This window comes from Melospiza melodia, chromosome 4 (assembly GCF_035770615.1).
Source record: "Melospiza melodia melodia isolate bMelMel2 chromosome 4, bMelMel2.pri, whole genome shotgun sequence".
NCBI classification, from domain to species: Eukaryota; Metazoa; Chordata; class Aves; order Passeriformes; family Passerellidae; genus Melospiza; species Melospiza melodia.
The window spans coordinates 15,731,882-15,749,307 of record NC_086197.1 but is presented as its reverse complement, the minus strand read 5'-3'; the positions used below and the strand labels follow the sequence as shown (position 1 = coordinate 15,749,307).

The following is a 17,426-nucleotide window of genomic DNA, read 5'->3' as shown; positions in this document are numbered from 1 at the left end:
GCAGCAACCTCCAAAAATATCAGGACTGAAATGCTGCAGATTGCAAAGCTGCCAGCACTGGGCATGTGCTTTATTTAGCAATACAACGGTGTCACACTGTCCCTTAGAATCTCTCTCATAAATCATACATACAACAAACCAAAAATATTACCATGTTAGAGCTTTGAAAGCATGTGAGAACATTTAGTTACTCTTTAACTTGCTCCCAAACTTGGCAAAATGAGTACCTGTACTACAAACTCCTACTTAGATTTATAACAAACACTTACCCCCCACTAACATAGCATGTATGTTGTAGTTTTTAATTTACAATATTCCAAGCACATACAGGAAGCAGTGGAAAAAGATGTTCCATTTCTCAGCATCAGAGTTTAGCTAACCCCTGCACTGAATAGACCATTTTTATTACATCAAAGTGGGTTTTTTTTCCAGTGATACCTTTTGAAGAAACCAGTCTTTTCCTAAGCAGACTACCAATAAAGTTAGACTACAGTGAAGTTATCTGGTGAAATAACTAATTAGATTATAATAAATTTCAAGTTCTGCTCCAAGCATTTTGTTGCTGGTACAAACAAAATGAAATTGTCTCCTGGTAGATTTTTTTAACATCTCACAGGTATCAACCTCCTCTCTATAGGGATGGATGCAATCACCCATTCCCTTAAAATATTACCTTCCAGAGAACATCTTCATCCTGCCATAACAGGTCAGCAGATCCAAAGGCATTGTGCAAACAGAACAGAAGAACAAGAAGGTAGATGCAGAGAGTCAGTGTGACCAGGTGAGCCTCTGCTAATGCAGGTGGGCTGAGACCTCACCTTGCAGGCACACATCCAAACCACCACTGGGACACATTTTTACCATATACTTGAAGAGACAGGAAAACTGCATTATCTCCACCAGGGAGCTTGAAATGCATGCTCTCCAGCATGGAGCCAGCATGTTTCACTCCTAGCTTGCTAGACTAGGAGCCAGATGAGCTCAGACACCCCATGCAGAAGTAAACATCTTCATTTCCACTTTCTCAAGGTAAGAGGCCTCAAGAGTCTGAGATGGGACTTCAGATTCCTAACCAGTCCTTAAATGATTATACCTTATCTTCTTAATGAAAGCTGACTATTAAGGAAAAAAGAAGCTCCCGTTTTCCCACTCCAGCGTGGCTATTAGGAAAACTCATATGCCTACATAGCAAGGGAAAGGAAGCATATGCTGAAGAGTTACAAAAAGTTTTACAAATACAAACCACTGTTGTCTTCACAAATGTCTCATGTGGTCTTTTTAAGATGACACAGTAGGAGGGTCATTTCTGAGTCAAAATTAATGAAATGCCTTAGGGTTTTTTTCTACAAAGTTTACTTGCTACATCTGTGTGATCATAACACCATCTCCTGGAGCCACCTGTTTGCTCCAGAAACACTGATGAGCAGCAGTAAGGATCCCAAATCCTGCATCCTCCAGTGAGGACAGAAAACACCCAACGTCACTGTGCCTGCAGTTTCCCATGTGGCTTTACTTCCATTAGTAAGACAAGGTCATTAAGACATTTCTAAGTTTCTAACTTGTCTATATTATGTATGTGTGTGTGCATGTGGATTAAAGGACATGACATTTTGCAAAGAGGGAGAGCTACAAGCTCTTAGTTTGTCCTTGAAGCAATCAAGATATTAAATCTTGAAGGAAAAAAAATCTACTTTCTCCAAAAATTTTGTACACTACTCTGTACAATTTCAGTGAAAAACTGTTAGCATGACAGCCTCAACAAACCCAAAAGCAAAGAAATCAAGTTCTTAAACAAATGTAGTTTTTAAATTACAAGCATCTCTTTAGGCTGAATAATAGTCTCCTTTAGAAATGTAGTTAAGGCTGGGGGCAGGGGGGAAGTGAAAATGAAATATTCAGTTGTTCTTCACATATAGGCCCAAGGGAAGGTCTTAAAGAAACAGCTCAGCAGCATCAGCTGCACAACCAGAGTAACACCTCCATCTAGTGGCTTCCTAACACTCAGTTAAGAACATACAGACAATAAAAAGCTGTCGAATATCACTTTCAATTTCATCTGTCATAACATACGACCTACAACAACAGATGTGACCAGCAGACACACTGCCACTTAACTTTCATCTTGAAATAAACTCCCCTATCATTGCATTACAGTGTACATAAGGACAGGTCATAAGTACAAAAAACTTAACAGAAAGAATTCACCTTGAAAATAGATCCATTATATCACGAATCTTCACATTTTAATCACCTCTAGTTGAGCTCAACTGCTTTGCTCAGATATTTAAAGTTTTAGAGGAATCATCTGGTCTAGATGAACCAGTTTTGGTCTTCCTTGGATTTAGAAGTTATTTCAACCAAACTAAAGCAATCCAAGCAAAACAGCATTATCAACATGCAAGACAAATGCACCAATAACTACACTCCTTCCTTTCTCACCTTTCTTCTCTTCTAACAGCAGCATTGTTCAAAGCTTTTATTATTATTTACTTGTGGTGTTGAAGTAAGACACAGCCACTAAAAGCACACAGAAACCCATTAAACATCAGGAGGCATCTATGAGACAAAAGTCTAGTTCAAGCTCAGGTGCAACTTTCCTCTTCTCCACCAAGCATCTCACATCTTTTCAGAGATTCCAGAAATGATAACAAGAGAGGAAGTGCTGCAAATGTCAGTAGAGACTGTAAATAATCACCCCTTTTTTCTACTTAACTGTAGCAATAACCTAGCATCTCCCCTTGGTAAGAAGATAACCACACTTGGCTGTGTTTACCATTACTGCCTACCTACCATATCCACTGAAAGAAGAACTGACTGTGAGCTCAGAACCTACCAAAGGCTTCTATGGAAATAGCCACATCCACACTTGATGTAAAAGCCTTTATGCATGAAAATAAAACATTTCTTACCTTCACATACACAAGTTTCTTCATAACATACATGAATTGCTGCTGTCAAGAATAGAGGACTGGTTGGGAAAGAATTCACTGCTCTGACCACACAGGGTATAATAATCCTGATCTAATTGCTCTAAAGCACCCACCAGGAAAAGAAACAGACAGCAAAGATGACTGGAAAGAAAACCACAAAATATTGTGGATATCTGAGAAAAAATTGTGCTTATACAGATAAACACAATTTATATCTGTACATATTAACAGTGTCTATATCTGCCTAACCAAATTGCAGAAGAGGAGCTCTTAGGAACATTCACAGTGACAACACTTACATAACACATCATGGAAAAGGGAACCAGCACAAATAGATGACACATGACCAATGACAAATTTAAAAACACAACTGAGGGTAAGGAAAAATCATATAAAAAGATAATAGGCACAGGATGTCACTTCCATGAAGACACACAAGGAGATGGGAAACATATCTAAGACACCCCAGAGATGCAGCATTTATGTTCATCTGGACAGCAATGAACCATATGAATATCCTCTGTTATTTAACTGCTGTGACACTAGATATCCAAAGTCAAAAGAAAATACCTATTTAAGCTTCAATAAGTGCTTAATAACTCCCTCTATTAATTTTTTTAGGGCATGTAGCAAGAGAGGCACAAATGTGCTTACTCTGCAAGGTTTCTGCCTCTAGTAAGGCCCCAAGTCAGCTAACACAAGTTGAGACAAGAAAGAATTTCAGATTGCATTATGTTGGAGTGTGACCAGCCTAGGAAAGGAATTACACAAGATACACAAGAAAGGAATTACACAGAGTACATGAGTTGTTAGCCTAGCCTACCAGAAGAAAAAAAAAAAAAAAAAAAAAGAAAAGGGAAAAGGACTTCATGTTCATTTGAGCACCAAGAACAAGCCACAAAGTCAATTAGCCCATATTACAGGTGTACATCAGACTAATGAGAACAAATTACTGCCATCCCATTACCCTGCTAACTCCTCCTCTTCCACAAACTCCTTGGCCTCAATCCCTGGCCTCCACCCCACGAATCACATCTCCCTCCAGTACAAAAGCCAGTGATTTTAAAAAACTTCTTAAGGTTCCACCTATCCATTAAACCGTACTGAAACTTTAACAGGTGCCCAAATAGCAGGGGAGAAGAGAATGCACTGAATGGCAATCACACAAGTTGTTTTCTGCTGCCTTGCAGCTGGGTCAGCCAAAGTGCAACTTGTTTCAGAGCCTACAGAGCACATGGCAGAGAGAAATGCAGCATTCAGTGCTGTTACTGTTAAGAGAGCTAAGAGGGAAGAAAATAGCTAAGAAACTACATAAACAAAAGTCACATTAAACAAGCTAGTGATCTAGAATTCTACAGCTGAGAGAAACTGATAAGGCTGCCTTCTAATCAGCTGTAGGCTAGGAAATGTAATCCTAAGAACATGCAGTCATAGAATGGACATTTGGTATTTTGCAGGCAACTCTTTGAGTCACTATTTGCTACTCTTCACCACTCAAGGAAGAAACACAAAATAGCCCAGATTACTCTCAGAAATATCCTAAGTCTCTAAGGTGGGTGAGATTCTGCACCTGAGCCATTCCAAAAGACCAGTACAACTAAGGGACTCTTTCCCCCAGAGCCTTACCAGTTTCACTTTAGAGGCCAGGCTCTCTGGCAGTTTTGTTCGTAGCTGGTTTGTTTCTTTGAAGGTAGCTGGAAATCCACTAAGAAAGGCCAAGTCTTGCATTAAGACCAGACCTGGAACTTCTTTGTCTGTTGTCTAAAAACAAGAAAACAGGTTATAAAGACCATTTTAAAGGTAGAATAATTCACATAACAATAAAGGTTACTCTGAAAGCTTTCACTTTTTACTACATCTGACTTATGAAAAGAGAATAGCACAGAAACTTTCTAAAAACGTACAGAATGTTTAACACATACAAAAAGTAATCAACAGATTGTCAAAGTACATACCAAGTAACCCCTCCACACTATCTGTTTGCTGTTGTCTTTTAACATTCCAGAATGGGCAGCTTCAACTAGAATACATAAAATTGCAAATCAAAAACTTCTTCCAGTATAAAGTCACTTCTTTTCTGTATCATAGTAACCAAGAAATACTTTTGCAAATTAAATATATTGGAGTATTAATAGTATGAAAAGTTGTCTTTACAAATAGTAAATAATTCTTGGTGGTAAAAGAACAGTGGTTGTACTAGTGGTCAGGAACTACATATTAAACAAAATATGAAACTTGTACCTGCTCCAAGACCTAGGATGTTAAACACATGAATAATTTTGTTTTACATTTGCCAATCCTTTGAACAAGGGCAGAACTTACTGCATATTATTCAAACTAGACTTCACAGCAATTAAAAGAGGATTTCTAAAACTAATCTTCCTCAGCCTAAACCCCAGCCTCTTGAGATTATCAGAGCAACACAGATATTCAGATAGCAAACCTTTTGCAATAGCTTTCTAAAGCACAGAACTCTAATCATCTGTAATCAGTTGCCTGGGAGGTAAGCAAGCAGTATCATTAATGTTATCATTTAGAGAAACTGTTTGAGGGCAGGAGAGACACTGAATAATTTGCTAAAGTCAAACAGAAAATCAGCATCGAAGGCAGTACTGGAGAAAAAAAAAAAAAAAAAAAAAAAACAAAAAAACCCCAAAATTATCTGACAGCAGCTTAAAAAACTTGCTCTGGAAAACTGGATGGAATCTGACAAAGAGCTTCTTACCATCCTTAGGGCTATCAAAAACAATTACAGTCACATTGGTGGAAGGATTTTTTGGTTTTGCTACAAAGAACATATTGTTAGCAGCTTGTAGAGCAGGATGAAGGGACGGCAGGTCTTTCAGTGTGATGTTGGCAGGCAGTGCAGGATCCAGGACAAGCATGGGCACTTTGATGCAGTGTGTCAGCAAACATTCCAGCTGCTTCTCACTACAGAAAATACCAAAGACATATTTAACACCACTAGAAAACTGAAAATAAAAATCAATCTTAGATGCAATGGGAAAAGTTTTTGTAAAATCTGATTAATTGTAGCATTTGCTGTGTCGAGGGGAAATTATTGATGCTTATTTTCCTGTAGAAGGCAAATATCTGACTGGTAGTATTTAGTTCATTCCCATAACTGTTTTTTTTTCTAAAGTTTCCAAGATTTCCAAGTCTGCCCATGGAAGAGACCTTATAGAAAAATCCCTAAATAACAAAAGGACCAAGCTAAATGACTGGGACAGACCAGGTCCTGCTGCTTCCTGGCAGCAGAGCCACAAGAGGCATGGACACTCTTACAGACAATTATTTGCAGGGCCATGTATACAAATGGCAGCTGAAAGCACCACTGAGTTTTTAATGCATATGTACCTGGAGTTTTATGATTCAAAAGCATGAAAATTTTTTCACAGGAGCTAATCCTAAACAGTGACAGGGTTTTGTGTTCCAAACTCCAGAAACTGTTACAGAAGCTCATTCATCTCATTCATATATGTCACAATAACACTACTTTTTTTCAGCCATTACATTATCATTATCTCAGCTCTTGAAGTGACATAGAAAAGCCTGCATAGGGTATAGAAAACTGAACCACCCCCCAGCCAGCATCTGCTCTCAGCTAACAATGAGTAGAATATAATTTATTCCAATTTACACCCAAAAACCCCAAAAACTCACCTCTTCTTTGTTGGTTCTGTTGCATTCTTTCCAAGAATTTCCCTATTACAAAGTTAAAACAAGGATATTAAGTAACACTGAATTGACAGTGTTTCTGTCAATGAGTCTAATTGCAGATTGTTAATTGAGTCAGGGACATGCTGTCAAAGCACCAATAACCCAGATAAAAAGCTGCCAAGGCCTTGCCATTGGCCTTACCAAGGTGAGGACAGACTGACACGTGCCCTTCACTGCTCATGGGCAGTGTGGAGCTCAAAAATTCATGGCTGTGCTGAGAATTGTGGCAGCAGGACTCTTTCTTCTAACAGGAATTTATGGGGTTATTATTATGTTATTAACTTACTTAGTAGTATTGTTAGGTTACTTAACAAAAGTGAAAAATACTGGTAAGAAACCAGAATGAAGTGACCTGAAACTAGGTTGACTTGATTGTTTTGCCTAACATAAATATTCTGATAAGGTCTGTGAAACAGCTCTTTTTATAGCAGTGCTCATTGATTTCAAAGGACATGAAAAAAATGGTCTACATGAGAGAGAACCAGGTGTCCCTGTAGACAGAAACATGGTACAGACACCAGTCTTATTTGTAAGCTTAATCTCAACTTTCCAAATCAGTGTAACAGAAAAAAACATGTGATTTTCCCTTCCTGAAACAGGAATCAGAGCATGAGCGATGACAAAGTTAAGCCAACTAATATTAGCTACATGAGCTGCTAGGAAAATATCAGCATAAATTTGAAAGCTTTTCAGAGCAGAGACTGTGTATGTTTAAGGTCAATGAATTTAAAGTTCTAATATTTCCAGGGTTTAGGTAAGAAAAAAAAGATCAAGAATTTCCCTTGAGATCATACTGTCAATTGAACCTAAACTTCAAGACATAGCATGCCAAAAATCATATCAATCCACTAACTTGTGGACTTCTCATTATTCTGAACAAAATTATTACAATCTTTAAAATACAGACTTGTCCTTCCATTTAGCATATTTAGTGGCCAGATTAGTTCATTCAAAACAGATTATGCGAGCAGAGTTGCTTATCAAAAATGCAATTAATGGTTACAAGACATAATCCAAGGTATCTGCAGCAGCCTGCGTTTGAAGGCTTAGATCAGTAATTTTGCAGAACTCTATAGCAAAATCTACAACAAGAAATGCAGCAATACGTGTCTTTGCTTCCACAGATAAAGGCCAACTCATACCTTTACAACATGCATAAATCATTTCCCATTTCTCAGTTTCAGTATCTGGAGACTATGAATCTAACTAATCTAAAAACAAGAACTTAAGAAACATGTTAAGAAACATGCTTCAGATTTTATGAAGCCCATTATAAAAAGAAATACCAGGGGGATGGGGAGAGAGAAAAGGGATGAAGAAAGGTTATATATTTGAGGCATAGTTTTACTGTTATTTACAAACTGTTACAGAAATCAATACAAAAGGACATACACAATACACAGTTTTCCACATGGCATTTTACAAATACATGACAGGACAGCCTTAATTATTATGTTTATCTTAAACAATTTTCTAATTAGACAGTACTTGACAGCTAAAAGTAGAACTGAAACAAGGTTTTGGCAATAATCAAATGAACAAGTGAGAAAATGAGCTTTTAATTTTCATGTTGAGCAACATGGGAAAAATAACAACAAAGGAAACTAGTACAGTATTAGATTGCTGCTGTCAGTTAAAAGGAAAAAATATCTAAGATTATTACCTCATTATTTTCTGTTCTTCTTCCATCTGTTCCCTGACCTGTTGCAATTCTTTGATCAGTTCCACATCTGTGCCGTTCACCCAGGTGTACACCACATCAATTGGCATGGGTAAACAAAGCCTACATAATTCAAAGGAAAGCTACATGAGCTGTTTAATATTACATTACAAGTGTTTGTGGCACCCTACAATAGCAGTTTCTGTCTAACAAGGGAAATACTTGGTGTTTGGGCAGCAAACAAGACAAAGCAAAAAGACTCTCTTCAGCTATATATATAATCATGCCTTAATTATACACAAGCCTTTGACAAAACAGCACAGACATCAACCAAAAGGACACAAAGTGGTTTCAACTGTTCAGTAACTAAAGAAAATCCTAACTTTATGCTCTGAATTTCACTAACTCAGACTCATGGCCCTACAAACACATCAAATATTTTTCAAGTCAGTACCAAGACCTGAGCACATTCTTAACTCACCAACTACTTCAGACAGGACAGCATGAAGCGTAACTTAAATCACACTTACTGTTATTTAATTGCACAGAGCCAGTAAGATCTCAGCAGGACCAGGTCTCTATCCTAGGAATGTCTCTCAGATGATATTAACAGGGCATTTCATAAAACAACAATGAATTCAGACTCTAGACATGGGAGACAAATTAATTCTTGACACAATTGAATATCCTGGAGCTGTTTCTGGAGAGTTACATGCTTCCTAGCATGCATAGGCAGAAGGAAGGAGTCTGGGTACCTTTTTCCTACTTTTTTAGTGATAATCTCCTCTCCAAGGCCCACAGCTTTGTGTCAGCAGATACTCCAGGCTACCACCATGAGTGAATCTGAGATCTGCACAGCAGGAGGATACCCCAGTTCTTATTTTCAAAAGTTCCAGTGTCAAGCTACTTAATACCTTCCTAAACTGTAGATGGCCTAGCAAACGTTGGAAAATATCATCCTGTGACCACATGGACCTCAGCATTAAAGAGGTTTGAAGATGTTCTCTCTCCACCTGCTGCATCCTTCTAAAAGCATTTAGAGAGACAGAGTTGCAGGCAGGTGTTTTGTCCACCTGCCCTTGCACAGCATGCCATGCTAGAGCTCGCACCCAGCTTTGTTTTCTACTGGCTCACACTCAACAACTGAAGCACAAAATTTGTTGAAAGGTCAGCCAGCAGCTTGTCACAGCACAATGGGCAGGAACATTTCGTACTCAATTTACCACGTTCCAGCTGCAAAACTCAGATAACGCTGAGGATAATGCTGGGGCATTCTGAGACAATCTGAACATCTCAGCAGCAGTGCTGCCTTCCCTAGCAGCACCACTCAGAAAGTCTTACATCTGCAGGAGGCTACCCTTCTAGCCAAAAAAAGGTCAATTTACTAAATCTAATTACCCTTCTTTTCAGTTATTTCACTTTTTTCTCCAGAGGTAACTAACTTCCAGTTCATTTACAAAGTATGTCTTGAACTAAAACATCCTCCAGAGGAGTAGAAATTCAATGGATGGCAGGAGCTCTTCCAGCTTTTCTGCATTTGTTGTGATCAGTTAAATTACTGGTTTGACAGTCCCTGGAATGCTACAGCTCAGGAAGGAGTGTTTTAGGTAGAAGCACCTGACTCAAGACAGAGGATTTCAAAACTGCCCAACCTTCAGCCTTCTGGGCAAAGTGCAGAGCTCACTCAGGCAGGCTTCACTGAAGAACACAGTATGTCCAAAAGAACTCCAGCTCTTTCTATGGCATGAAGCAATTTTGACTTCTGTGAAGCCTCTCCCCACTTTACCATGTCCTAAAAGTGTGTCTCTATGTCATAGCACATATAATGTGTAATTTCCTGGTTTTACACTATGCTACATACAGTCAAAAGCTAGTAAATTCCACAGAGGAAAAGTATTTTTCCTCAGTGGAATTTACTAGATGCAGGCAGGTCAATTGAATCAATGCTGGCATGACAAGCTCATCCCTCATTACCAGTGGCAATAGAGACAGACCAGTAATAAAAAAAAAGTGAATTGTTTGCAGATCCACTAGTCTAATTGCTTAAAATGTATCCAAGTACTCGGTAAATTTCCTTAATGCACCTTTACAGCACATACTGTTTCAGAAAGTAATAGTAGTTATCAAACATAATAATAAAAAACCAAATATCCCGAGTCAATTTGTTGTTTCCAACTAACACTGTACAAACTTAAGCTAACACTTAAGTCTGTACCATTCTGGAGTTGGCCAATGCTTTCTGGAAGGTTTCATGGTTTCCTACTGGGAACTTATAATTTCAGAAGTATGTATAGTAATTACATATCCTCTGAACAGAGAGAGACATCATGGTTTTCCCAGGAAAATCTTGGGAAGCTGTGTAGAAGCTGTGGGAAACTTAGAGCAAAGAATCCAAACAATTATTATCTCTCTTTCTGTAACCATGGTTTATAGATATAGTTCTCCAGAGTGTGCTATTCATAGTTCACCAATAGTGTGAGAGAAGATTCCTAAGGGCCAATCAAGTCTTAAGTCAACCATTGCTTCTATAAGAACTGTAGATTTCTAATGATAAAGCTTTTTCATGCCTTCTGATGACAGTCTCTGTATCACCTTTGGCTGTCCCTGGTATCCCTTCAGTGATAATCAGTGACCCCAAGTGTGTTATATCAATCACCCCTTTGTAGAGTCACATGATAAGTATGCATTGGAATTTTGCTGTAAAATGGTTTAAAATTAAAAGGAACAGATCCTACACTTCCTGTAGTACTGTTCTCAAACACTACTTTAACATTCAGAGTGTTTTACATATTGTTTAAGCTCAGAGAAGCTCCAAAACTCTCTCTCAAATTCTGTAGCTGTGTTTTCTTCATATGGATCCATGCATTTGGCCTTCATCAGAAAGAGCAGTCTGACAAACAGGTTAAGCCCAAGGTGACCTGAGTTAATTTACTACTTGCAGCCACTCTTCTAATCAGCTATTTCCCCTCTTTGACATGACTTATTTATGGTTCACTAACAGATGTGACTCGATGGTGCAATTTGATTTGAAGTAGGAATCATCTTAACACCTTTCTACAGAAAATCATCACTTTGGAAAATTCTTTGGAGACTCCCAAACAATTTATTGGGGTTTTTACATTTTTCTCTTTACAAAGTGTATCCATTTTTACTTGAAAATCTAAAAACATACATAGGATTGTTGAAGATTGCAATGCAAGTTGTTTTCCATTACCATCTGCATGGAAGATTACCTTTGTCAAGTGGGCAGTTTGCCTTATCTCTCTTTTTGAGTGACCACAATGGCTCCTCCCTTGGGAGGGTACATCTGCTGATAACAGACTATTGAATGTCACTGCATGACTGATAAGAACTATAACATCCCATTGTGAGATGCTTCGCCCAGAGGGAGGAGCCAAGCATTGCTACCCAGATATAATCAAGAGGTTCTGAAACACCAGCATGGCTTCTCCACTGGATTTCCCAGAGGAACAGCTGCCTCTTCTTCCACTGGATCTTCAGAGGAAGACTACATCCTTTTCTACAGGATCCCTGCTCCAGCAGAACCACACTTGACACTCCAGGAGGACTGCAGCCACAATTCCAGTTGGACTGCCATCAACACCCTGACCAACAGCGTGTCAGGTTGTGTTCTGACTCTGTCAGTGTTGTTCTAGTGTACTGCATTGTTTACTTTATCCTTTCATTTTTTTTTCCTTTTCCCTATTAAAGAACTGTTATTTCCTGCTCCCACGTTTTTGCCTGAGAGCCCCTTAATTTATAAATTTATAGCAATTTGAAAAGGTGGGTTTACATTCTCCATTCTCCATTTCAGGGGAGGCTCCTGCCTTCCTTAGCACACTCCTGTCTTTCCAAACAGAGACAAGGATCCTGCCTGAAGACAAAACCAGACCCACCAGACAGGACAGAGGAACAGTTCCTGGCAGAAATTTCTCATACCTATGATGTCTTTACATCAGAGAACCATCACCACAGCTGAGATTGTGGGTAGAAGACAAACTTTTGTCTCAACATCCACTGTTGCTGAAGGAGTACAGCAGATTTTGGATCTCTCCCAAGCTACCATATGGTGATCTCTAACCTTGCTGAGCCTCTTTATAAACAGTAGAAGTCTAAGATGTTCATAGTAAACCTCCCAGCCCTCCTGTTCCAGCTCTGTAATTATGCACTAACAGTAACTCAGCTGTTGCATTGCTATTCCTGCTCCCTGATTTGTACATCTCTTCCTCTCTTCAGCCTCACTCAGCTCAGTTAATGGCTGGCCAAGCACTGACAGCTCTCACTTCCTGCACCATACTGAAATTAGGCTGCACATTTTAATGGCTGAGGATTATTCCTTCAAATCTTTCCATATATATTTTTGAGTTTTAAACAGGACATCCTGGAATAGCAAAGTTACACTTTACAGTAAGTAAACTATACTTACTATGCCATTTGCAAGTAGAGTAATAAAATGCAGACATTCATGCATGGAACTCCATTATTTAGTTTCCTTTTCTCCCTTTTTATTTTCATATCAAAACTTAGTCTTCAAAAATAGGTTTGGACAAAGTGCCTTGGTAAAAAGCCCGGGGATTTCTAGTGCACTCTCTCAAGCTGTGTAAGAGCAATATAAGAAGCATGTTCAGCAGCTGATTTGGCTGCCTGAAAGTTGGGATGCCAAGGGTTTGCAACCAGAAGGAAAAACAAGCAAAAGTTATTGCTGAACTTCAAGGCAAAACCAGAAGGCTGCCTTGGTCTGGTAGAGAGCTGTGTTCAATATGTGTTACTAATGATGTCATTGGTTTTGTGATGAGCTTTTGGAGTTTATCATCATAAGGAGCTTGCTCATATACACAAATTTGTCTACAATTCACAGTGAGGCTTTTTCAGAACAGAATTTTAGCTGCAAAGCTCCTAGAGAACAACACAACTCAAATTCAATTGAAGGCCCATTAATATTTCCCAAAGGCCATGCAGCTTTTACTTTCCACAAAGCAGTACACCCGCTTAATTTTCTAACCAACAAATCTCCTGTTCTCTAATTCTGAGTATTTTCCTATAACTCTAAAATAGGAACTGATTAAAATCACTGGACAAGCTAGATTTAATCTGGAAGTCCTTATTTCATGTGTAGCTCTGTATGCTGCATTAACAACAGCCTAAAAAACTCCACCAAACCACCACTGATGCAAATGCCTGCTGCAAGGCAGGGTCCATTACTGCATTTTTAAAGTTTGATAACAGAAATAATTGAACTCCTGACAAGGGACATCTGAAAGTTAACAAATGCCTGAAAGCACTGCCTCCACAAAGACTTCTGGTTGGTATGAATTTTTAAAGGAAGTGGTAGCTACATACAAATATCACAGCAAACTTCCCTGTTACTCCTGACATAGGCTGATTAAAGGCATATTGGTGAACTGGAATAATTTAAGCACCCATCATAAAAACCTTAAGCTCTTGCTCAGGCATCCAACAGTTCCTCAGCAGGCACTGGATGCTTTGCTCACAAGCCTCAGAAATGAAAACGAGCAAAGGAGTGCTTGCACCAGCACAGTGAAGTAAGGAAACACTGCAGAAATGGGAAGTGACTATCTACACCACAACAGTAAGATCTGTGATTTTGTTTTGGAAAAAGGTAAAAAAAGTACTCCAGTTAATTATCACAAATTATTTTAGCAGTGACAGGACCAAACTGCCATGTTTCACTACAGTACTGCTAAAACATGTACACATTAAGCTATTCATCCATATAAGCTGCATCACTCTGCTTTGATCTGTTGGAAAATGGAGAAGAGGAGGAGGAGAAGAGGCTATAAAAGTTCCCAGTATTCACCAACACCATGCAATGAATTTTACAGAGTTATCTCACACCAACTAAAGCATGACAAATTGATCTGATCATTTCTACTGTTCCATGATGCAACAAACCTCAAGGCAGATTAAAGCTTCTGCTTTCAGGGTTAGCTACTTAGCAGGTATCATCTGACTCTTAATATTGATACACTTGACTGGGATAAAAGCTTTCTTCCACCTACCAACTCCCAGTACACTTACTCCCTGAGCAACAGACCCCATGGCTATTCAGACATGAAAGATGAAACCACAGGAAGTCATGCAGCAGTTAACACAACTGAACTAAATGACCCATATGACTTGGTTTCCCACTTGCTGTGAGAGATTCTCCCAACCACTCAGCTTTTAAAAGCTTCTTACTAGCTTTGCAACTTCTCTGCTGAATAATGATCTTCATAAGACATCACAGAAAACATAAGGTAATTTAAAAATAACTTCTAGAAACACTAAATATTGAAAGGTTAAGCACATAGGAACAGTACTGTTTTCCTATCTTAACTTGGAAAACATGTCATGGCTTCCCTTCATTGTAAACATTGTCATCATTTTGATGTTTCATTAGAGACTGGATGAATTAAACATATTCAAAATGTAAATTTATTATTTGACTAGAGCTCTCAAAAGCCAATCTTCCAAACTGGGTGATTATGCATTAACTAAGCACTCACTAAGTTTAAAATTTGCAGCAGATTTAGAGCCCATACAGTAAGGTTCTACTCAACAGTATGTTACTCCAACTAATATATTTTATTTAAATATTTCATTAGAAAGTAAAATGTGCAGTAGTGTCAATTGCAGATATAGCTCACCTATTCTGAAATGATTTGCCAGCGACGTTGTCTCTGTATGAATCAAACATAACATGATACTGGTCTCTGCTCCACTCCAAGACAACCTGCAAAGAAAAAAAAATCAAAACCACGTGATGTCACCACCTATCAGACATTTAATTTTCACCTTTTGAAATGTTTAACCACAACAAATTTCATTCCAATCGATCTATGAATTCATGAACAAACGAGCAGATCACAATCCCAACTAAATTGTGACACTGAGGCAGCAATCAGACCCAGAACTGAAGAGCATACCTAATTTAAACAAACTTTGTTTTTCTCTGCAACAAAGGATTTCATGACTTAAGTACACTCTTTTTAAACTACTTTTTATTTAGGTCACCTCTCCCTTGTTTCTTGGCATCTAAAAATTCAGAAATGCTTTCCCAAAACTGAGACCTAAATCAAATACACTTGGATACAAGCAGGAAACCCCTAACACACACACACACCCCTACACAATTTTTATCATCTTTTTCTATTCTCATACAGGATATACTGAAGTATATACATCTCCAAAATCTGAGCTTTGCAAACAAACAGCCAGGAAAAAAAAATTTTCAACAATTTTTCCCACAATTTTTCAACAATAAAAGTGGTAAATATGCTTTGACATAATAAAGAAGTCCAGGTATTTTGAGATAGAAGTAATATAAAACATGTATTTTCTCCTCTGAGAAAATACATGCTTTATATTGAAAACTACAGAGGCATTTTTTGCTGTTTTAGTGTTGAAGGCACAGTAGCTGAATTTACTGGGATAAGTACATATTTCTATGTACTGGAGAGTGAAAAAGAAAAAAGCCAAAACAAACAAATGAAAACAACAAAACAAAAAGAAAGAAAACCAGGAAAGCATAGTACTTACAGTACCTACTTTACACCACTGTCCCTAGATTTCATTGTTATTATTGTTAATTTCTTGTATTGTGGGAACTATGAAATATACCATTTCTCTAAGGTCACCTTCAAAATCATAAACAAACCGTCCTCCCTCTAAAAACTTACATCCCTCTACCCTTACTGCCACGAAAGCCAATTAAAGTATTCTCTAGAGCAGGGATGCTCCATCATGTGCCTGGGTGACAAGAGCACACACCCAATTCCTGCCGGAGCTGCAAATGGTCTCTTTGTAACCAAGATCACATCAGCACACACAAAGGACACAGACTGCCCAGGCAGGAATAAAAATCTCCTCCCTGAAATACCAAGGTCAGAAATTGTCTAAAAAACACACACTATTATACTTTCTTAATGCACAAGTCATTCTGTCCTTCTGCCAAATGCAAGGTTTAATATAATGCACATTGGAAGTTCATATCCGTGTGGAAACATTTGCTCCTACTGATACTGATGCACTGACACATCGTGACTGATCTGTGTCTAGAAGAAATGCAGAAGTGCTTGAGTAAGAATATATTATATGAATAATATGTCTCTCCAGAAGAACAACGTTGACCATTCCAGCCTTTTTCTTTGTTTCTTGTGTACTTATAGCCAAAGAGAAGTGGACAGATCCCTCAAGAACACATTAAAGAGCAAAGCTAAAAACTCTTCCTACCCGATATATTTTTTTCCCTGCAAGTGTTTCCTCCTGACACATTATGCATGCATCGTGCAATAATGCCTAGAGGCTGTTTTGCTTCCACTTTGCATACTGGAACTGCAAATCCACCAGGGGAATATTAAAAAGGGGAGAAACACTGCCTATTAGGAGATACTGTATCAGACATGATAACACTGTCTCTGGCATGTTCTGTTATAAAGCATTTTACTACGGAAGGATGGCCAAGAGGGTTTATAATCAAACTGCCCTAATACTTAAAGCTCATCTTACAAACAGGGAACAGCATTGACTTAGACCTGGCTGCCCTGTATGTTTTCGCAGAAAAATTTCTCACTCATGTTCAGTGCCCTGTTATTTCACTGAGCTCAAGGTTTTCCTTCAAACGAAGCTAATTTGCAGCTTCTGGCAGTGAGAACCAATCTCAAATAATTTGCCCTAACCATCCATTTTTACTCCACCAGTAATACTGCTATTAGCATGAACCTAAGAAATCAGACCTAATTTTACCTACTAGGACAAAACAAAAAAATAAAAAAAATCTGGCTTTGAGGGTGTGGGAAAAGCAGAACTGCAAAAGCTGTTCAGACACCAGGGTCTGATAAGTGCAGCCTCACACTGCTTTTTATTGCTTGAGTTTCCCGCAGATGGCTAAAAGTGGTTCAGCTGGTAATTTCTAGCAAGGTTTCTTGGTTTCATTTTCCAAACAGCTTTACAGTTTTTTATTAGTTGCTGCCTTGCAGATTCTGTACTGAAGAAGAGAAGCATTTTCCATTCCCACGATACTTGCTGGAAGAGGTCTAACGGTGTTCATTCTCACAAGCCCCGTCTCTCCTAAGTCACTGAACAACCACTGTTTAGAAAATACAAAGGCAAAAAGC

General features: G+C 38.5%; 1 protein-coding gene across 2 annotated transcripts in view; it reads right to left on the bottom strand.

Moving 5' to 3' along the window:
- GNPTAB (N-acetylglucosamine-1-phosphate transferase subunits alpha and beta) overlaps positions 1-17,426 on the bottom strand; it is a 40,317-nt gene that overhangs the window by 20,924 nt on the left and 1,967 nt on the right. For both annotated transcript variants that reach the window (XM_063154005.1, XM_063154004.1), the window contains exons 2-7: positions 14,958-15,043; positions 8,314-8,433; positions 6,594-6,635; positions 5,656-5,861; positions 4,886-4,950; positions 4,557-4,691 (exon numbers count right to left, since the gene is read on the bottom strand). In XM_063154005.1, coding sequence (XP_063010075.1) covers positions 4,557-4,691; positions 4,886-4,950; positions 5,656-5,861; positions 6,594-6,635; positions 8,314-8,433; positions 14,958-15,043 — 654 coding nt within the window. The remainder of the gene's footprint in view (positions 1-4,556; positions 4,692-4,885; positions 4,951-5,655; positions 5,862-6,593; positions 6,636-8,313; positions 8,434-14,957; positions 15,044-17,426) is intronic.